Source organism: Chroicocephalus ridibundus, chromosome 10, assembly GCF_963924245.1.
Source record: "Chroicocephalus ridibundus chromosome 10, bChrRid1.1, whole genome shotgun sequence".
In the NCBI taxonomy this organism is placed as follows: domain Eukaryota; kingdom Metazoa; phylum Chordata; class Aves; order Charadriiformes; family Laridae; genus Chroicocephalus; species Chroicocephalus ridibundus.
Genome location: NC_086293.1, coordinates 11,452,465 through 11,475,849, shown reverse-complemented (window position 1 = coordinate 11,475,849; position 23,385 = coordinate 11,452,465). Strand labels below are relative to the sequence as shown.

General features: G+C 41.4%; 1 protein-coding gene across 4 annotated transcripts in view; it reads left to right on the top strand.

Annotated features, from left to right (window-relative positions):
* CNTN4 (contactin 4) overlaps positions 1-23,385 on the top strand; it is a 345,846-nt gene that overhangs the window by 167,941 nt on the left and 154,520 nt on the right. For all 4 annotated transcript variants that reach the window (XM_063347948.1, XM_063347947.1, XM_063347946.1 and 1 more), the window contains exon 3: positions 10,316-10,454. In XM_063347948.1, coding sequence (XP_063204018.1) covers positions 10,400-10,454 — 55 coding nt within the window. In that variant the 5' untranslated portion in view covers positions 10,316-10,399. The remainder of the gene's footprint in view (positions 1-10,315; positions 10,455-23,385) is intronic.

The following is a 23,385-nucleotide window of genomic DNA, read 5'->3' as shown; positions in this document are numbered from 1 at the left end:
GTGCTTGTTGTTTTTCCTTTTGAAGTTCCATTTTATACCCTTAAGAAACATGCGATTTGTAGCACTGAAGGAAGGTGGCACACTGGCCAACGTGCTCCTCGTAACGTCTGTACGTGTCCAATACGCTTGATTCCCCCTGTGGAACTCCTACGGAGAAAGCTCTCCTTTTGCCTTTGAAATAAAATGGATTATTTTGTAAGCTCCAGAACTGAAAAGTAAAATGTCATTAAGATTCTGATTTTAGAGATATCACGGAAATACCTTCAATATTTTGCACCATTTTTTTGTTTCCTGGACAAGATAACGCTCTCTGATAATCTGTATTTTGGGAGTGGACCCATTCAAAAGTGAAGGATAACTCTGAATGTGACTTATCTTTGTTCAGAGGGTGGAACTGTCTTGATTCATTACCTTGAAGCAGTAACCTGGGGATAAACACAACTTCATTGTCGGGCAGAGTCCCCTGAGCCTTGTTTCTTTGGTGCAACGTTCTGTCAAACTGAGACAGCAATAAATTAACCCTTATTTCTTTAGGAAATTTATGATCAAAACTCAGATGGAGGTTAATACCCCACTTTTAATACCCCACAGGAAAGAGAGACGTGGCTTGGAGACCAGGATGGGCTGGAGGTGGCTGCAGGGTCCTGCCTGGCAGCCAGGGTTGGTCAAGCGCTCCGCTCTGCATTCAGGTCTCACTGATAGTCATTGCTATCAGAAAAATGAAAAAACAACCCAAAATTGAACATGTAATGGGCTTCACAGAGCATTTCCATTCATGGTGCATCAGTGATATGGCTAGGAGAGAAGAGCTGGACCCACTGAATACCAACTCAAGTATCTTTTGCTCTTCAAGTTAGTTTTGCTATTCCTAAAGCTGGCATTTTATGCAGAATTTGTCATTCATTGCTTGGATATATGGGACAGCCATTCATTTTGATCTTGCAAAATACTGCATTGAAAATTCTACTCTGCATGAAGTTGAGAATTGTTTTTAAATCGGTTTTAAGGTAACCGTTCTAGACAATCTTCATTAGAAAACTACCTAAAAGAGAGTAAAGTCTTATTTGTGGAAAATTCTAGCTATTTAGTTTCACTGCTTGCAGGTTTTTATTATTATAATGTTACTCCTGGTTCGAGCAAATTGCCTCCCAAGTTTGTGGCGTGATGGACTTTTTCTGTGTTGAGAAAAACTGGATGTTACCTGATAGAGGTGCTGCCTCGGGTGTTTCTTGATACATTCCTTCCATGGAAAATGTAGAACAATAGATAGTGGCCCCTAATTAACAGCAGTAGCCATAATTTAGAGTTGCGTTTAGTCACCCAGATTTCCTTACCTAGAGATATTTATGCTTACAAATTATTCAGGTTTTACAGGGCAATGACCGTTTCCTGGGGGCAAGAGACAAAAAGTAAGGGTTGCAATAGGGTGATGTGTGATAGTTAGTGGCTAGTAATTAAAAGGCTTTAATTACTGTCATTTTTTTCTTCAGTAGAAAATTGTGCTCTGATTCACTGGTTCAGAAGGTGAAGGGATGTGTGGCGCAGCTGGGAATATGCAGCGTTTGAGATGGATTGCTGCTTACATGGAGGTGGTTTTGCTGGTGGTAAAGGTGTGCGGGGAATACTGACTGCCACGTGGTAAAACGTTAGAAGAGCATGTACCTGTTATTAGCTGACTATTTTTGTATAATCCAGAGTCTCTAATCAGGTTTTAAGCTGTGGCATTTGGTTCTGCATGAAAATAAAGTAGGTGTATTGCTTCTAAAAGTTTCTACTCTAACAAGTCAGGAAGGGATGGTGTCAATGATAGTTATTTCTATACCCTTTTTATTCCATCAGCAACAAGGACTCTTCCTGCCCGCCCCACCACTAACAGAACTGGCCCCATCAGCTGGTTTCTTCAGGGATATATGAGCATAAATTACAAAGACTTATGTTGAAAAAACTTATGTAGAAAAACTGTATTCAAACTCTAGGGATCATAATTCACTGCAGTGGGTGCTTACTGAGTTCTTCCTTCAGCAATCTTTGCTAATATTGTTAGAACTGTATTTATTGTCTTAATCTGGTGGATGTAATCCTTGTTTCCCACGTACGTGTGTACCCCGGCATCCTCCTGGGGTGCGGAGGGAGTGGTGGCAGGGCTGTGACAGCCGGGAGGTGGCTCAGGCAGAGCGCCCACCAAAGACCCAGTCGCCTGACAAATATAAATGACAGGAGCGAGTCGGGAACTTGCATCTGTTGAGGTGCTGTACCTTCCTTGATACAGTGAAATGAAATCTCTATCTAGTCAATGTGGATGAAAGCCCAAAGGAGGAAACACAATGTAAAAACTGACGTTGTTTTTCTCAGTCTTTCTTTTTTAGGTAATTAATTTTTTGAAGCATTTCATTCCCATTTATCATAAGCGTGTCTCAGAAACATGCTGCGTATGTGTCATTTCTTTCATCAGGCACACTGTGCCCGTATATATTTCATAAGGTGTGAATTGTGTGTAAGTGCAACTCCAGAAGGGATAATTTCAGCAAAGAAGCTTGAGATAGATCAGGATCTGACAGACGTGCTGTGAGAACGAGGAGGGCTCGGTGAGAGATGCCACCGGCACGCTCCTGCTACCCTTCATCTCCCCGGGCCATCTTTTCAAATTCCCTTTTCTCTTCCCTTATGCAAAACGGAAGGCCAATATTTATCTCAGGACTCATGACAGCAGCTACCACAGCCGAAAAAAACACCTGTCTTTTGAGCGCTGAAAAGCTTCAGTGGTGTGTACATCACAAAAGTATTACTGTGAAGATCTGCACTACTGGGGACACGTCTTTTAGGCACCTTCTATTTTTCAACGTTCAATTTTGCGGGTCACTGATTGCACCTGCTAAGGAGAGCCTGCGCCTCTCCTGACACACAGACACGGATTCAGTAAAGCATTTAGAGGCTGGATCAGGGTTAGGAATTTGATGTTTTGCTGAATCTGATGGTGTTCAGGAGCGGGGACCAGCACGAGAGCGGAGCTGCCCGTGCCCAGGACGCTGCTGGGAGGAGCGTGTCACAGTGATGCTCTCCGGCAGCGTGGGCGACCAGCTATTTCTGAGCAACAGGATCAAAAGCTGCCCAGGATTTAAGCATCTTGGGCACTTCAGAGCCCTTCAGAATCATCTTGTCCAGGACCACTGATTTTTCACTATTTCACCCCGGATGACGCTGGTTCCTGCCCCTCAACGCTAACTTGCTCACAAAGGTATCCAGTTTCCACATTGCTTTTGGACACTAAATTGTGAGGATATTCTCACAATGATGCATTGATGCAATCCCATTGAATAAGGTCTAATCCTGCTGCTTTCCCTAACTGCTCTAAGCATTTCGTTTCTGCCACAACCTTGTTATGAATTCCTCATGCTGCTCCTCCGGAATAACATTGTTTAACCCCTTTCACAGATAAAACAATTTTCTTTAATTTAGGAAAAGCCTTGTTTGTCTGTTACGTGAAAGAAACCTCATTGCTTTTGCCCCATGACCCCTTACTAAAGCCGAATGGTTTCTTTAACATTCATTTATAGAGGACACCTCTGTGTTATTCTTCTGTGTCTAAGTCTGAGTGACTTTCAATTAATTATCGGAGGCTCCAGGTTATTTTTCTTCCAATTTCTGAATCAGATGGGGAACAACCTCACCTTGCAACCAGCAGCAACGGGACTGGAGAATCCCAATGTTTGGAATTCTCTCCACCCCTTCCATGTATTGGTGTTCCTGGAAGCAAAATACATATGGTCTGTCCTCAATATCTTGGTTGTTCTGCACTTAAATTTATCTTACAAATTGCTAAGGAACATTAACAATATATATTCTGCATCCTACCTGGACAGCCCATGCCTGTGCTTGAGCTGGCCTTAACAAGCTTTTCCTAAAGTCTAAACCTTGATCTTTTTTTTTTATATTCATTCTTATTGCATCCACTTTGGATGTGGGAATAAATAATTTCTTTCTATTTCCAGCAGGTTTTTTACATGTTTTAATACTGTTAACTCTTTTATCTTCGTTATACTTTAGGCTAAGCAACTCCATTTGGTTTTTATTTATAGGACATGTTTTGTAGACCTTTGTGGTTTTCTCCTTTGGATGCTTCTGTTTGGGGCAAATCTTCCTTGACATGCAGCACTACATGCATCCGAGCCCCCCGGTGCTGGGGAGTGACAGGTTGCTTACCTAGCAGGAATTTTCAGCTGAAAAAGACCTGCAAACCTGGTTTATCCATCCCAGGCAGGGTTTTTGCTGCTTGCAGTGTCACAGGGCACTGCCGACACGTTCAGCCGCGTGGGGATCAGTGCAGAGTTATCACCCAGCCGCCTGCTCCCCGGCATATGTTTGTGCTATTTAATGCAGCATCCTATTGACTGCAGTACGCAGCACTTGTCTCGTACAGAGTTTCATCCTTCTGGTTTAGGCTGGTTTTATGTCCAATTTGTCAAGGTGCTTTTGAATTACATTCACATCCTCAGAGGTACCTGCAGCCTCTTAGTGTCACCAGCAGACTGAGTAAGCGCACCTTCTCTTCCACTCGTGCTGCTAATAAAAAATACTGGACGAAAGACAGACTCATTTTGGCAGTCAGCTTTCAATAATTACTCTCCAACTATGGCTTTTCAGTCAGTTATATCCACTCTTTGGTAAAGTTATAGAATTGGCCTCTGGTGAAGTCTAAATTGAAATTTTCCGAAGTGATCAAATAGGAAAAAAAACCCTGTCCTGCAAAGAGGTCTGCGAGGGTGAGTTCAAATCACAAACGGACTGCATGCAGGCAGCCTGCGTATGCATCTCTTTTAAAAATAAGCAGATAATTTTCCCTGCCAGGTAGTGAAAAAGAGAAATGAATTTTGATGTCAATTCCTTTCCCAAAGCTGAAATTTTCATATTCCTTGCTCCTTAAAAGCATCTGAGGGAAGTGCGGCAGCCGTAGCTGAAGCTGTGCTACCAGTGAACGCGGGGCTTCACGAATCTTTCTTTCCAGAAGGATACCTCGTTCTTTAGAGTATTTGGGGACTCTAAAGGAACTGATGGCCAGCCCATTTCATTGCAGTTATTTTGGCAAAAAGGGCTGTGTTGTTCACTGAATATCATGTTGGAGGGGTCAAAAATCAGAAGTTCAAGTAAAGGGTTTAAAGTCTTCTGAAGTTAAATTATTTTACTTACAACTAACCATTTCTTTTTTGATATTTCTCTGTTAATGCTGCTCCTTAAGTGTTAAAAGCTTAAATGAACATGTTACAGAGTCTGGTCAAAAAATGGGACTTACTCCTGCACTACGAGGTCTGTGAAGTCTGTAAAGCTTTTGGAAAGTGTTTGGAGAGATAGAAATGGATAATAGTGTTCTGGTGTAGCTTTGCAGACTTTTTCATTGTGTTTTCTAAGACTTGGGAAGCACCTAGCAACCACATATTTGATGGATATAGATCTTTTTGTATGCATATATTAGAAGAAGGTATCTTTGTGTTAGGAAAAAGGGTTTTTTTTGAATTGCAGAAAACTTTCTGTGGCTTATTTTCTACCTTTTTTTGTATAGACGAGATGAATCTGAGTTTATGCTAAACCTTTGTGCTCAGGTTTTGCTGGGACTGGTCTTTCTAGACTTGACCTGCAGTATACATCCCACGCAGGTGTTCTGGCATACATTTGCCATATGCCCTTTTTCTTAGACATGCAAACATCTTGTGCTCTCAGCAGCTGTACAGCCCCAAGTTCTGTGTAACCAGACAGCAGTCGGGTAACCCATAGGTCGGTTCCCTCTTCTGCATTGAAGCCTGAAGATTATTTTTGTTAATTACTTAAATCATAAAATGGTTTGGGTTGGAAAGGACCTTGGAGATCATCACTTTCCAACCCCCCTGCCCTGGGCAGGGACACCGTCCACTAGACGAGGTTGCTCAAAGCCCCATCCCTCCTGGCTTTGAACACCTCCGGGGATGATACTATAGTATTTTATGATACTGTACTTCTGTTTAAAAAGCTTGGTAAGCCTTTGGAAGTTTTGGCACCATGAATTACCGTCGCTATTCAGGAAAGTAGTGAATTCGTGTTAGATACTTGCTGTTGCCTTCAGGTCAGATCTGAGACACGGAGGGTCGGCACCACCTTAAATCTAACAACTCGCATCTTAGTGCTCAGAGTGTTTTGTGCTTACCCTTAGCTCTTCCTTTGTTGAGGTGATTAAAAGATGCCTGTTGCTGTCTGTGTGTGCAGCATGCTTCATTAACAGTGATTTATTTGGGAGTTTAGCAGAATTGGCACTGTGCAGCACACCGGTGTGCAGTAGAAAAACGTGAGATGATTGCTAAGGCTTGCTTCTTGCTGCTGCTGCTGCACTACTGAGGGGTCTCAGGCATGTTTTGCAAATTTTCTTTCAGAATATTCACAAAATGGGGAGTTCATATAGTGCGAATTATATCTACAAAAGTATTTTTTGCGTTCTGAATGCATCCATATACCTTAGCCTTAGGTTTTTCATTTCTATCTTGTGTTGTTTTGTGGGGTTTTTTTTCAGAAGTGCTAATCATTAGACATCCCAATGGGATTAGTGAGAAAGACCCATGCCTACTAACACAGAAAAATTCACCACAAATATTTCTACTGCATGCATCTTTTTTTTCCCTCGTACCTGACTGCAGTCAGAGCTCTTATAGTCAACTTTCTTTGTCAGAATCCAATTACAAGCAAAAGGTGCCTTTCAAAGATTTGCAATGGGTGCATTGCCAAAAGTAAAGTTAAAAAGACATCTGTACATGTGTTGGCACTAGGTTTTCTAATGGGATGCACTTCCAAACTGAAGCACAGCTATCTCATTTTCATTTTGAAAAAATAATTTCTGTAGTGCCGAAACTACATACGCTTCCTTCTGGAAATAAAATATTAAACTTTGCAAGTTTTCAGGCTTCTTATATTCTCCTTCAGAAGCAGTGCAAACCCCCCCTGGGATTTTATAGTCAGAAAACATTTAGAAATGGGAAGGATCTTTTCAATTTTACATCTTTTGCTCATGCACAAGTGTTGCCTTTCCTCAAGTTGTTGCCATAAAAAGTCAACGTGTTTCAACAGTTTTTACACAGCTGTGAACAATGGGCTTGCTGATACGAACAGCAGCAATGTTTACGAGAAAACATTTTGAAGATTGGACTCATTCACATGTGAAATAGGGAACTATCATGAGAAATGAGAATGCAGCCGCCTCTTGAATACGACCGTATTTTAACCTTAGGAAAATATTTTTAACGGTAATCATCCCATTTACTTTTCACTACTTTTTATGCTAAGACAGGCACGGCTTCTCTTCGGGAAACTTTCTGTAACGTATTAGCCAGTGTTAGGAGATGTCTCGGTCCAAGGGTTGGTGTGTGGTGGTACCAAGCCAGGGCTCAGGTGGCAAATGACTCTCCGGGTACCCATTTCCAGTGCCACTCCTGGGAGGGCTGTTACGGAGCACCAGGAAGATGGTGAAGCTTTAATATTAATCCAGCAATAGCAATTCTGAGTATGGCGACAGAAATGTGGTACTATTCCATATAGTTAAAAAATGATATATGCTACAGCCTCTTCTAGGAATATAATCGAAGGTAATAATTACTAGGTATACTTTGGCTCTAAGTGCATAGAGTTTCCATTAACATCGATAGAAATACCAACTCCAGTCATGTATAAGACAGTTCATTAATACCAGAAGCGACTGTTTCCATTCACATAGCTAAAAATTTTACTTTGAAGCACATACGTGACCCTCTTGCTGTCTGCTGGTTCTCTGGAGTACGTTTTGAATAACTGAGTAACAGGGAAGACTTTCAGCTTTTTCACTGGACTTAATAATTAAATGTGCCAAGTACTAAAAATGCATATTTTTAGCATAGCTTTTATTTTTGGCTGAAAGTAAGACCTAGCAATTGCGTGAAAACATCTTGGGAGGAAAGAAAGCCTGCTATTTTTAATGCCCTTATAAGCTAAAAAACTAATTTACATTAGTAGTTTTGAAATACTTTGTATTAGTTTTAAAATGCTTAGAGAACCATGGTTTCCTAAGCAGAAAAAAAACCAGTTTGCAAAAACCACAAAGTAGCCAGATTTCTTCCCAAAGGGGTGATGAGACAGGAGAAGCTCTGGTAAGAGAAGAAGTTGCATTGGGGATAATAAATTGAAGGCTATCCAAGGCTTTTCTTGCATCTATGGAAAACTAGGGAATAAAATACCAAAACAACAATCTCTGTTCAAAGAGAGTATCAGGGACATGACACACACAGCCTTGGGACCTGCAAACGAGACTGCCACCTCCATGGTCCTCCATGAAGAATTGTCCCTCAGCTCCATCAGGTCTCCAGAAGCACCATCCTCAAAGCCCGGGGAATAAATATAGGCATTTTGCTTGACTTTGGTCAGATCTGGGGTTTTACCTTCCTGGTTTTTTTTTTTAACCGAAAGGCAGATGTAATACTTTCTTGCCACTGGCACTGCTTACAGACAGCTGAGTTGAGTGCTGTTGTTATTAATGCACATAGCAGGAGTGATTTTGGTCAGCCCTTCTGCACACTGGCAGCTTGCAGGCGGGTCTGCGGGTGCTTCAGATGGGTTCCTGGCAGTAGGTTAAGTTGGTAAGTGCTATACCTCGTGTTTTTAATTAGGTATCAAAGGCTGTTAAATGATTGTTCTGTTTCAGTCCCACGTAGCTTATTGCAGAGAGCGAGGAGAACAATCGTAAAGTGTTGCATTGCAGTGTAATGAAGAGAAGCCTTAGAAGTGACATGATGGGCTTATTGATGGGAATAATACGTGGGAAAACGAGGGCACAAAAGAATTTCAGCAGCTGCCGGTGAATACAAGATTTATCTCAAATCTTACTTAAACTAGGGTAAAACCAAGAGCGACTTGCCTTTGGTATAAATCTCCTGTATAGGTGCAGTTATAACCAACAGAATTTGGTGCTTAGAGGAAAAATAGCATCTGTCCATGTATGAAGACTAAACAAATACATGCCTTCAGTTCACTATAAATACAGAGAGTAACTGCTTAACTATGTCAATCAATATAAAGGTCTATGATGACATTTTCCTTCAAAAATTAATAATTAATACTCTAATAATTCGTTAAAGATGTTACTTGTTTTCATTGATTAGTTCTTCCTGCTAAGCCCCAGCTAGCCTAATCAGTCTGCGTGAGAACAAATGAATATATTCAGTTAATCTCTACCCCCTTCAAAGTTGCATCTCCAGATCACCAGATGAAGATTCTTAGTCTTCTCAGTGCATTGAACCTGACTTTATTAGAAAAATCGTATCAATTTTAATTCACAAAAGCAAGCAGAGACCTCTCATAATACCCCTTCACATGCCATTAGTCATGCAGTTTGTCTTGTAAGCACACGGCCCCTTAACTTCCAGCCTTCAGTGATATGAATAAATTATAAAAATGTGTGTCTGACTTATTTTTAATGTTTCAATGCCTGCTCTGGAAAAGGTTCCTTTCATAAAAACAGGCATTTTTCCCCCATCGGATTGCAACTGGCTGCGGCAGGGGGGGAATACGTTGCAGTGATAAGCCGAGGAAGTCTTCAAATTGCCTACTTACAAATTTTAACTATTTACAAGTTGTAATAAAGCACGAGAAAAAAAACAGGTTTTGCCTGGAGATGTTTTAAGGGCTTTTTGTGAAGAATTCTGGGGCAATGAGAATGGGGTTGAAATGCGAAAAGCATCCCCCTTTCCTTAGCAGGGTGGGAACACTTCCTAGAAAGTGTCGCCTTGTAGAGACAATGTCCTTCATGTACCAGATGATGTTCGTAGAGAAAAGTGAGAGTAATTCTCATAACTTTCCTCTTAACTGTGAACTACAGAGTTAACTGATTGTACTTCAGATTACCCCAGAGAGGCAGTGAGCGAATCTGCTGATGACAGAGTTGAGAGGCAGAAGGAATGTCACAACACCCAAGCGGAAGATGCAGATACTGGGTTACAATTCCTAATCCTCCCCTGGTACCCAGCGTATGTGGGCCCTTACTTTTGTGAGTTTGGTTTCCTCTGCAAGTTTCTGTGCCTTTCTTCTGACAAATCTTCTTTTTGTTTTCTTTAGATCTAGAGCACGGATCTGAAGAAGAAGAAAAGATTGTTAGTAGCACTTGCAGAGTAAACCAATTTTGCAAATCATTCCTCAGAATGATTTTAAATGCAATGTTTAAAAAAGTTTCTTTGTTGGTCTTTAGATGCAACTTTGCTGGAAAGAAAAACAAACTGTCAAAACCAGAAGGAGCAGCAATCCTAAATCTCCTTGTAATGTCTTTTCTCTTTTACAGATTAAAGGTTGCCTAAAATTTCCAAGGAGCCCCGTTCTCTTCTGTAGTTACCGGACTCGTCTCCTCTGACCCGGGAAGCTGAAGATGAGGTTGCTATGGGAACTGCTCGTGCTGCAATCATTCATGGTGTGCCTTGCAGGTAAAGTGTCATTTTAAAACTTTTGATTTAAGAACGTCACCGTGTTTCACACTAACACAAAAGTGCACCGCATTTTGTATGCCTATGATAAAATGGCAAAACAAGTCCCCGCTCCATGAGCGGCATGAGGAGAGATTGCTGAACGGATCAGGCTGATGCTCATAACAAGCTCCTTTTACTGCTGATCGGTATCTCCACAGCGGAAGTGTGATGTTTCAAAGGTCTGCTCTGCCCATTTCCAGTTCAAAGTTGCTGTTGATGGAAGTTGTTTTGCCATGTTCTGTGCTAAGCGTTTAAATGCTCAATTAAACCTACGTGCAGTATGGCTTTAAATCCCATTAAAACGGTGTTATGTTACAGCTAAGACCTCGCTCCATTTAACAAATAATTAGAATAACATATTTCAGTGATATAACCATCTTCTCTAACTGCCCTTGTTTAACTTTTTCTTCCCTGAGAGTTGCAGTGTTTTGAACATTCCCATCAAAATGAAACTTCTGAGGAATGTGCCTTTTTCCTGCAGCTGAAGCGGGTCTTGGAAGACGTTTCAGATTTGCAGGGGGTCAGCAGAGCTTGCACTAAAGCTTTGCTGACCTTCTCGTGCGCAAGGAGTTGCCTGAAGGCTGCTGCTGGGAGAGCTGGGGGAACTGGGCTGATTTCGCTTCCACCAGTACCTCTGCAGCGGGTGCTGCCATCGCACCAGGGCTGTCAAAGCCTGTTTTGAGTCTCTCTTTGCTATTCAGCTATCATTGATTACTTCCTCCTTGCATTGGCATTATTATTCTTTAACGTGTGTTTTGTTCTGAGGAGGGGCTGTTTGTGTTTTAATTAACGTTGATGTCACCTTGGTGTGCATCTGGATTGCTCTTAATTTATCTGCTGCTTGGAGCTCAGAATGTTTTACTGCTTTGTTTAGTAACTTCTGCTTTCTTCCCTTTTATATCTGCACATTGTCAAGGTACTTTTTCAGCATTTTAGGTAATAGCAAACTACTTATAATAGTGTTTACTTTCTTCTGCTTAGCTCTACTGAACACAAAGCCACTTTTATTCTGGTACTTATGGGTACCTATTTTTGAAATTTGGTTCCAAGTCGTTCTAAATGTGCTATGACAGTTTCTGAGCTGGCAGAAAATTGGATGCAGAAAGATTCTTCAATGCAGTGGCACACGTGTTTCAGGAATTGCAACCCTAAAGAAGTTAGTCTGCGGGAAAACGTGACGTAGGATCCTTTTTTTTAAGCAAATAAAGAAAATGGTTGAAAAACCAACCCATGCAAAATATTTTTTTGCTGTAATTTCTATACTTAAAATATCTATTGCAAAATGTCTAGGGTCAGCAAAATAAAGTTTCAGGAGAATGTGTTCAGGGGGTTGTCCTTATCTTTTACATCAGTTTAGAAAAATGCATTTCGTAAGCACTGGCTTTCCCCACGCTATTCTGCAATGGCATTTTTTCTCATCTTTGCAGTGCGTTAGATATCTTCAGGGCACAGCATCAGTTTCTCTGTCCTGCTTAACAGAGTTATGGGCAGAGGAGTGCCAAAAGTTTTATGCGAGTTTTGTATTAGGTGATGAGTGAGGAAATTCCTTCGTTTTGCTAAAGGATGTGGTTTGGGGTGACTTCTTTCAAAGAGATTTACATTTGGAAGTTTCTGTGTCTGCCTGCAATGTTGTATGAGCTGGCTGTAGGTGTGGAAGGGATTTTGCTGCTGGAGCTGTGGTGTTATGTGAAGCACAGCTATCTCGTTTGCTCCACGCAAAAGGCACAAAGATATAAACCAAAAATTCATAGGCAAGCCTTCAGCCCTTCTTAATTTTTGCAGTTTTGTGTTCTACTTTTTTTTTTTTTTTTACCTAGTTTCAGGAGGCTTGTTTGCCCCTGCTAGTAATTGTGCTGCTCTTGGAGAACTTCAGCTGTTGATCCCAAGGAAAAAGCTTAAAGGAGACCGGTAACTTCCCAAGCCGTGTCCTGCCCCGGAGCCTGAGGCTGCCCAGTTCCCCTGGGGCACCGCTCCTCCCGCTGCCCTGCACGGGGGCTTTGCTTCAGGGCTACCCAGGAGGGATGGAAGCTTTCCTTCAGTCTACAATAGATTGCTCATCCCTTAAGTACTTCTTAATTTCTAAGTTTAAAAACTAATTTAGGAAATAGTATTTTATTTTCATGTTGATCAAACCCTTGAACCATCTTTGAGAAAAAAGATTAATAACTGAATTATACAATGAAAAAAAAAGTAAAAATAGGATGCAGAAGAGTTATCTAACAATCCTCCATAGTGCCTCGTGGACCCTCCAATGCCTGAGAAACTGTGTTAAGTATTGAGTTACCTGTGAAAATAAGCTTAAACCTGAAAACTGATTACTTGTAGTTAATTCTTCTCATCAGTGTCAGACACACAGCCCAGATATCACTCTTGTCTTTGTCTCTGCCACAGCTGGTGGAGGATGAGCTTTTCGGTGTTGCCCTGTCGAAACTCCCCACCGAGGCGAGCGGGGCCCCGCCGTCCCCATGTGGCAGTGGCCCTGGTACCCCTTTGGGGACAGCCAGTGGGTCCAGCTACTGCCAGTCCCAGCAGCTACTTGGGCTTTTTTTGTGTGCGTGTGCTTCCTAAATGAACATCTGTTTACTAGGAATTGCATGAAAACTTCCAAACTCATATCATTCAAGCCATTAAACAGCTGTCAAACCCAAAGCACTTTGAGTATCCAAATGTGTCGTTAAGGGTACCAGTTTTCCGCCACTGCCAACGTGCCAGGAGAAGAAAGACGTGCCAGAGCTGTTCACAGTCTGCATGGGATATTGCTATTGATTTTATGTACTGGGTGTTCAGATATTACAGTTCTTCACAGCAGGATAAAACAGTCAGAGAGAAAGCTAGATCAATCCCAAGACATACTTAAACCAGCTACCCAGAGGTGCAAATCTACTAATAATTTTGGGAGCTACTCAGCCTTCCTTGCAAAAGGCAGCAGCACTGTTAAAGGTCTTTCTGAGCTTACCACCCCCTTTCAGTCCATCACCCAACCTGGGACCGTATTTTTGAGCCTGCGTTTCTCGCTGGTTGCTCTGAGGTCATACAGATAAAAACTAACGATGCTTTCTTTGGACTCCATAGTTGATGTATATCAATTCAGGGTTTCTGATTATATTTTCAGGAGTCTTTTCTTCAGGTGTCAGCTCTGGGAAGCAGTAACTGCAAATTATTCCTTTGGTGCCAAATAACTCTGATTTGTTAGGGCTGTCAGATTCCTTAAGTAGCAGTTGTGGTGGTGATAATTTTGAATTTTGGAGAGTAAGATGAGAGGCAGAGTAGCCTGTGAAAAATAACACACAGCTCTTCAAGTCATCACTTTGTTAACAAAGCTATGTGGGGCAGCCCCACATAGTGACTGTACACCCTAAAATGCATTTGTGTACAGCCTGGGAACAGCAACAGGGAAATAAAAGACATTGCACAACCAAACCGACTTGCGTTAATGAAGATAGGACGTAGTCCGTATGCCTGTAATGTGCTAGACAAGTATGAAAGGAAATTTTCTGTATTTTTGTGACTCTTATGCAATTCTGTGCCTCGTTAACTTCCTGTGAGTTTCACTGTTGAAGTCATATTTGCATGTTAATGACCTGCAGTTGCAGAGAGGCATTAGCCGTGTGAGTGTGCATATGCGTATTTTATAATGTAATTTAACCCATGAAGATCCACTCATGTTTTGACAGAAAACAAAAAAGGAACCTGGTAGCTCTTGAGAAGTGTTTATGGTCTGCTGTGTTGTGCATGTGGTTGGAGTCTGGCTTGCTCTCCTGCCCCCAGTCTCCATCTCCGGCTTTTCCTTGGAGGCTTTGGTTTCTGGCATTCTGCTTGTTCCTGCCATTTAAAAGGAAAGATCTCCGCTCACAACAAACACATCATCCAGCAAGACTGGTCCTCCTTTTTTCTTAGTAAGCACTGCGTAAACACAATACCTTCCATAAACAAATTTGTCTTGCAGCTCTATAATAATGGTTCTGTTTCAATAAGTTTGTTTTGTCAAAGGGAAAGTGCCACTGCAGGTCTCTGTGTTCTATGCTCCTGGAGGGGTGACTGAAGTAGCTCCAGAAAGCACAAGCCAAAATACTGAATCCTAGTATTTGTTCTACACTGATGTGAATGAACAAGGAAACATTGCTCTTTCTGTCTGTTATCTTGGCTTCTTCATGAAGCCTCCCAGCTGTGGAAGCCTCTGTTTTGCAACAGATTAAATGGGCTGCACAAAAATTGCTGGCAATTTTTTAGTGGAACATGGGAGATGATCCTGAAACTTAGAAACACCTTCATTGCTCCCCCAGAGTATATGTCTGTACACGTCTACACTTACGTGAAAAGCTAGGGTTTCACAATTGTCTGGGTATCCAGAATTAGTTAATAGCCATATTGCCTCTCAATCTGAAAAAGTAAAGTGAATTAATATGAAGATGACCACATGTACCACTTATACATCATTTCAGCCGTCAGAACAGGGGTTAGAGTGGTATTTCTCAACAGGTTTTTTCCTGGCTGTCTGTATGGGGAAAGCTGTTACTGGTGTCATGATATCCCAGCAACACCCGCGCTTAATTCTGCAAATCCAGGGACAGCATCATATTTTTCAATATCAAATTCTATCATATTTTTGATTAAGGTGGAACAAAAGCATTGTTTTCACCTTTTATCTGCTGAAAAATGCCATTTTCTAATCTAGAAATATGCACACGAGAGCAGAAGTCAGGAGAAAAAAAAAAGAAATATTTCTGTAGAGCTTATTTTCAATTTCAGTTGTGTTTTTTGTTTTTTCCATACTGTTTCTTAACAGGAAACAATTCTTATAAATGCCTGTCCAGGCATTCTTTCTATCACCTGCTGATACAGCATAACCAATACCTCAGCAGTGGTTCAGGCCAGAGTATTTAGAGCATGGCTGTGTAATTCCTGGGGAAAAACCCCAATATATAGTCAACTGTTTTCCATTGTTAGACAAAAATCGTTGTGATTTGTATCAATACTTTCCAATGAAATCAGGCATTCAGCTCTGTTAAAAATGAAAACCCAACGTTCATGAATACTCACAGACCTATTTGAATTCATGCTTCTATCCAAGCAGAGATAGGTTACGTACAAAAGAAATTCTGCTAATTTCATGTCTGAATATAAAGAATTAAACCAAGAAGTACTGTTGTACAAATTAAATAATGGTCTTCTATAAACGATGCACCAATTCAATTCCTTCAGCGTTTTTTCTGGTGCTGTGTAGTTCCCATGACTGGTGCTTTGATGTTAGTGGGTAGCTAGAAAATGATTAATCTGTTGCAGTTCCATAATTAATTAATTTATATTTTGGTCAGTTCTGCAGCACTTTGCATTTCTCTACCCGACTGCCTAATTAATGTTTGCATAGTACTTGGAACAGATAAAGCACTGAATGACTCCTATTAATGTAATCACTTCCCAAACACCACACAGCCCTTGGCTTCATGGCACTCAGTAAGCTGTCACTGAAGCTCGCTGGAGAAGGCTTTGCAGTTGAGATCTGGCCTGCCCTTAACACTCTGGATTTTTTTCTTAATTATTCGAGGCGCTTTTTGTTCACTTCAAGCGCCTGTATTTTCAAATGCCGCACAAAGACCTCTGGCCGGGGCCGCCTGCTCCTCGCCCCGGCGCCGCCACCTTCTGGGCAGGCGGCCATTAGCTGTCAGCTAGGTGGTCACGTACCCGCTTCCCCTTTAAAGGGTGCATTGGCCAATCAGGACGAAGGACGTGGGAGGGCAAGGACCAGTACGAGCACGCGCCGCCTATAAAAGCGCGCAGGAGTGGCCGTGTTGTGAGGGCAGGAGGGGGTTTGAGCTGTGGTGGGTGTGTTAAAATGGCCCAATCTGGAGATGGACTCAGGGGTGAGTTTTGTGAAATGACCTGCTCTGTAGAAGGTCCAGGTTAAAATAAAGTTGGGACTGCAACAACTTCCTCGTTATATGGTTCTACTGAGGATCCCTAAATAATCTGCCTGTCACCATAGTGGTGGGTGATGAGGTCCCAGGAGAGCCCTCATGTCACGTCAACACCACGGTGTCCTCACTGGGAGTATAGATATTCCACTGAAAACCAAATGCTTCTCATCACAGATGCTTACCGTCTGAGCAGACACACTGCTGGAGGTTATTGCTATGAGTGCATTGGTCTTCCTTCAGAACAGTTTTAAAAAGATGCCTAAAAATGTGCATTTAATTGTCTGTACAAGAGGGTGCTGAGTAATTATTCCAGTAGAGGGGTTTGGACAGGCATTTTCTGGAGTAAAAGGCTGCTCTTAGTTGTGGCTGGGGCGGGCTGCTGCCGGCAGGAGAGGACAGTAAATGGTGGGGTGGAGATGGGTTACTTGGGCAAAGATAGAGATCACTTCTGTGGGGGGACAGCCCTTGCTGGGGCAAGTTCTGTTGGCTTTTTAACAGTCACAGAATTAGATTTTATGCATTTCCTGGCAGTGTCTGGACTCCAGTGTGACGTTAAACTCCCTGGGATTATGAATCATTGGTTCGACTCTAGTGTCAGCTCTACCTGTGCGTCAAGTGACGTTACTGCCTGTTGAATATGGTTAAACTGATGCACGTTAAATGTGGTTTTGACACGTCAAGGAACAATTTTGCCACAGCTGATCGTGGTTGTGTTATTAATGGGACATGCTGCTGTAACAGTAAAAGCTTTTGGGGTAGGAATGGCTGTAAGTGGTGAAGTGAAGACAGCGAGCGTTACAGTTTGTTGTAGATAATAGTTGTCAGTGTTGGATCTTGTGATGTGCCGTGGAAGTGATGCAGTAGCTGGCAAAGGTCCATTCCTTTCCTCAGCTCTTGGGCTGGAGTCTTCCCAGGGAAGGTCCTTGTACTTTTTGTTGCTGAGCAGAACTCAAGTGTCTTGAATTGGAGCTAGCAAACATTCCTTTGATGTCAGGGAAAAGTTCTACAAACTTTGTACCACCAAAGTTGCCATTTCAATTTGGGACAAAAAGTCAAAGTAGTGGGGTCATGAGCATCACCAAGTGCATCTGCCCTTGTCTTCTCATCCAAGCCTGCCAAAGTTTGCTGCTGCAGTGAAAACCCCACTAGAAACTTCATTTGGCTATTTTTTCTCCTTCTGTAATGTCAGTCTGCTTTGTGTTTCCTTGGCAAGCTCAGACTGTTTCTGAGGGTGGACAGAAGCTTCCTTATTACATATAAACATTTAAACAGAATTAAAGGTGCTGTTGAGGTGGTGGCAGGTGGTGATGGGTGATAATAATTAATATCAATATGGTGTATGTATCATAGCACAGAGAGGGGTCTGAAGCCAGAGACTTGTGATTGTTGCATGAAGGAACTGAAACTGAAGACAAAAGAGAATGGTTTAAAGAAGGGAAATAAAGAGTGAGAGGAGAAGAAACTTCAGAGGGGAAGAATTGTTTGAGCTAAGAGGACACTGGGATAAGAACAATTGAGTCTGAAGTGGGCAACAGTTCATTTAAACTGAAACCAGCAGACTTTAGCTGCCAAAGTGAGATTCTACAGTATCACTCAGCTGTATGTAGCTGTGGAGGGGAGCTAAGAAAATGTATGTGATTATGTGTAATTTATGCTTATTTAGGAATTATATGGCAAGTTTTTCTGTGATTGCGGAGGATTTGACTCTGCCTCACAAGAGGTCTGTACCCATTTTACATTCCTGATCTGTCAGGAGCAAAGCCCCTACTAGATGTGACCTGACTCTGATTTAGGCCATAATTTCCTAAATTATAAAGTTAGAGACCGTATCAATGCAATTTTCTCATTTCTCTTTTACGTGCAGATGATTAGGTATATTATGTTTTTCTCTGTTTAACTCACAAGTCCATCTGGGCAAGTTTAATTACATCTTTCTCAAAAGTTATTGAGGTAAGATGATGCACTTTAAATAAAACAGAGACTATACAGACATTTTTATAAGCAGATGTTCCAACTATCTGGCTGTGTATTGATCCCTTGTGCGTTTTATGTGATGCCTCTTTTCAATTTAGCTTCTTTGCATTTGAATTAGTATGTAGGTATTGAAATTAAATCTCATTTAGGGAGTTACGAAAATACCTACTTTTCCAAGCATCTATCAAATGAGCAGAATATGGACCCAAAATACTTCTTTATTGCCAATAAAAATGAAGTTTTATGGCAAAATTTGAGGTGATTAGTCTGTTGCTTTATAGGTAAAATACTGTATGATTCTTAGAAAATCTAAATGTTATTGGAAAGGGACCTCACTTTGTAACGCTTGTGTTGGTGGTTAAGGAGAATGAGAAGGTGAGAGGTGTGGAACAATGCAAAACCCGCCAGGTCAGGCAGTGGGGCTTGTTGCTGGCTCTGTCTCTGGGATTTGATGTAGACAACTGCATCTTTGTATGGTCTGAGAACTGCACTGCCAGGCTACAGTGTATATCCAGAAATAAAAATATATGTATTCATTGCATGCAAGACACTGCTCTCCCACTTTTTGAGATTTTGATTTGGAGCTAGTGTTCACTGCTGCTTATTTTGAATTGCTGGGGAAGGTCTGGCATAACTAGTCAAAAACCTGCATCTGTGTAAATATTTCATCCGCTGACGCTGCCCTGCATAGGTACAAAACTTCTTTCGCTTTCCTCCACGCTTTTCGTGGGTATTTGCATCATTTAGAACAGTAACAGGAGCCACTGGGGGAGCCGTTATTTTCTACTCAGACTTGTGGGGTTAAATCCCTTGGTTTTGCCTTCTGCCCTTACTTCATGCAGCGAAGCATTAACTGACCGAAAATGATGTTGGCAGCAATCGTTATTATTTGGATAAAGGTCTTTCAGCTAAGCAGCAATCAAGGGTGATCATCCAAATGGAATAAAAGGAGAAAGGGTCAATTCAACTTTGATAATTATAGTACTATAAATGTGGGCAATAACAGAATTACTCTTTACTGATAGCTAAATGTGTAAGTAGACTGGCAGAGCATTCCTGGCTAATGTTATCTACAGCAGAAAATGAGGCTTTCTGTGTGCTGCATCTGTGTGTTTTTGTAGGGTCTCTCGTAGAAATGTGTGTTGCCTTCTGCAGCTGGGCACTGCTTGTTGTGAGTGCTCCGGGTCTTACAGGATTTGGGTCATTAAATAGGACAGATGCCCACGTATTCTTGAAAGTTTGTGCTCAAAGTCAGTCTATGGCAAGTAAGTGGGCTGCTCGCAATAAATACTGCTTTTAATTAATAGAGCACAGAATGTTATAATGCAGCTCATTCATCTGAACATTGTTTAATGCTGGTTTATTGAAGCGTTTGTCAAATGCTGTGACAGTCTGTACTCTGAAATTAAGAGTATACTCGTGACAGGCTGCACTGACTCATTATTGCGAGTTTTAGAAAAGTTTTCCTGTATATTACAATGAAAAAGCAAAACTTGCACGACCACTTCAGTGCTTCAGTTTGTTTTTCCTTATGCATTTGAATTTTTATTTTGCAATAAAATATACATATTTAGCTTCATAAATCAAACTAAGACACAATTGTTAGATAGTCTATATCATTAATTAGGCTGTGAAGCAAGGCAAACATTACAACCATTTATAATCAAGTACTGCAGAAGTTGCTAATCAATGAGACAAGCAACTAATTAAACAGCCAGCAGTCAGCATCTTCAGCTGAAGTTGGTGACTTTCAACTTAATTAAACTTTCCAGGTGTCAGTGAAAGTATGAAAAATATATCTATCTTAATATATTGATGTGTCTTCATTCCGCTTTTCTGAGTTTAAACGTAAGAAGATTGCATCTGTTTTAAGGGAAGTTGTCATTTATAAAACATCTTATGTCCATGTCGCATAGCGAAAGAGAAAAAAGGTAGTATGTCGGAGAAAGCTTTGTTTGAACTTTGACCAGTGCATGTTGAGTATAGCATGAATTTAGATCACTTCCTCTTTGTGTCTGAAATACCTGCCATACCATCTTTTAATTCATTATTCTAAGCTTTCGCAGATGCAAAATAATCCCTGACAAAGTTCAGAACATTGTCGTCGTTTTTACTTGTGAAAAGCACATAATATGATGGGTGTTCAGTGTGACTTGGAAAAATAAATTATTCCTGTCTCTGCAAGCTTGCTGTCTGTGCAAATGGACAACATGAAACACTCGCTGAGAGCCAGATCAAGCTTGATTCCTGTAGCATTCACTCTCCTTCCAGTTTTCATATGGTCCATGTGAAATGGCATTTTCTCTAGGTTCGTCCTGTGTGGGCTTTACTAGAAAACATCTAAAGAGGGACTTGAAAGAAGGCAGGTTGATGGTTGGGCTTTCTGGCATATGAAAGCAGGGAGTAATGCAGAAGACAGAGCAAGAGAAAAAAGGGCTGGAGGTGGCTGGATGCACAGGTGGAATGAAGATGAGAAACGCGCATTTCCTCAGCTACAGAAAAATTGCTTCCAAATTCTTGGTGTCAAGTAATCTGCATCAGATTGTCTTTTATAATGTTGCTTAAAAAGGGACTTACATATGAAATAAATCACAGCATTGTTGTATTTCTGAGCTTTATGCTGAAGTCCAGGTTGTGGTGATTTGGCAATACGTTGAAGTAGTATTTTCTTTTACTGCGCACATTTGTCCTGATTTTGTGATCCCCTTGAATGGGTAACGCAGATCCGATGCCTATAGTGTGCCAGTGGTCTCCAGCCTTCTTTTTGATTGATGCACAAGTATACTGTGACCATATCCAGAGAAAGTAAACACAGGCAACTCTGAATTTGCAAACATTACTGAAAGGGATGATACTTAGTGTCAATTGAAGTAAAAAAAAAAAGTAGGAAGGAAGGCCTAAGGAGAGACAAGTTTCATTCTTGGGGTTTTCTTCCTGAGGGAAAGAGTATTTCTGAAAGAGGTAGAGATGTAAGACCAGAGCAGAGGCTGAGGAGTGGTACCTCTACCAGTGTAGAAAAGATAGCTAACATGACAGCCCTGAAAGAATAATTGAAAGAGACCCCCCAAAAATCTCTTCTGGACATCAAAACAGGGTGAGTGTGGGGTGGAGAGGGGTTGATAGGGTCCTGCAGGACAACGCAAGGGGCCCAGCTGTAAACCAGGGCACCTGGATGAGAGTTCCTCCTCCTGGAAGGAGCTTTTACCATTATGTGTATGTTTGTATGTGTTGCCAGTCTTTAGTCCCTCGGGGTTTGGAACGCTGAAATACTTAAGGAGAGAAAACAGGTCTAAAAGGCAGCACAACACATAATCAAACTGTTAGTGAAATACATATTCCTCAACTGGAATAAAAACGCTCTCGGCAGCAATATAAAGATGATGCCTCTTCTGAGTCAGGAAGCCCAGCTGCAACTCTGAAGTCAAGTGGCCAAGACGAGTTATCAGTAATGGCTGCGTCTCCCATTCTATAAATGAGAAACACTCTGCAGATACTCACTTTTTTCATATGTGATAGTGAGCAGTGGTGCTGGGTGGAGTGGGCTTCCCAGGATGCACCATCATCCCCTCTTCATTTCCAGGGAGGGAGGGCAGGCACTGGGTCTTATTAATCTCTGCTCGCTAATGTTAGCTACTCATTTCAAAATACAATGGCTAATTTCCAGCATATGTAATGTACAGATGCAAGGCATTTCCATTTCTTATATTCAATGTCTAAATAGCTTGGTACGTGTTAAAGCCTGTGTCCACCTTCTTTGTAGTGAAAAGCAGAGGTTCTCTGTGTCTTTTCTTAGTTGTTGTAATATCCTTGTGATAACACTCTTCAAACAACTAATTGGAAAGAAAAAAATCTGTGTAGAATTTTCAAAAATCTATTAATATGATTCGCTTAATAGAGTTTAGCAGTTGCTTACTTTTACTCCATTTCTGCTTGAACTTGCATGTTTTCTTTTATTCTGGCTTTTGTTGTTATGTTCGTGTACTTAGGATAGAATATGGAAGTTATTCCCTAATGAAAGGCAAAGGAGTGACATGCCATCAGTTAGCGGGAGGAGAGAGAACCTAGCGCTTTCTCATGTAAATTATGTGAATCCTGGATGTAAGCCAGGTATTCATTTTGTTAAAATGGGGTTTGATAATTGAAACTAATTTAACATCGACCCCATTAAGTTGCATTTTATTGCTCATTTAATGTGCCTGCCTCAGGAGCTCCCAGAACTAGGAAGCGGCTTTGTTACGTGAGTTTATAATTTGTCAGAGCTCCAGCCGTACAGGTAAATGTTGAGTTTGCTCCGTAGGATCAGCACCAATGCGTGCAACAGATGTTTCACTGATGTTTGGTCAGTGCGGTATCTTTATGCAGAGTTGTGTGTCAGCAAGCATTTGGAATCGGCACTGATGTGTGCGGGTTAGGTGAACAGCTTGAGTTTGTGCAGATTTGCTGTGGAAAGATGCTTCCCCTGGAAAGCAGCCTTGTGGACGGTCGAGCATCACTCCCTGAGGCCCAGCAGAGCCCTCCCCATCGCTCCCCATGGGGTCCTGCGTCCCTTGTACCGCTTGAGAAAGAAAAGGTTTGTCAGAACTGACAAATAACCCCAGTTCTCTCATAGTGCAAGTCATCATATTGACTTCTGTCAAAAAATGCCACTTCAAATCAGCTGAGGAGCTGGCTCATTGGGTTTTAATGACACAGGATTTCCATGTTCTGCCGTCCCACTTATGGTTTTCTCTGTCTTACTGTTCCTTTGCATGATTTCTGTATTTCACAGCTAGATAAATCTTTTCTATGGTTTATGAATCACTAAATAATCTTGCAATTAATTACCACCCCTTTTGGTGCTAATTGCAGTGCAGCACTAGGTGATGGTTTCTCAAACACAGTTGTATATCAAAACAGCAGTGAGCAAAAAAAGGCCAAAGGGCAAGAAAATATAGATGTGTGCAAACAACCATGACGGATCTTTGTTTACAAACATGTTCTCTTCTGCAACTGTGGCTGCA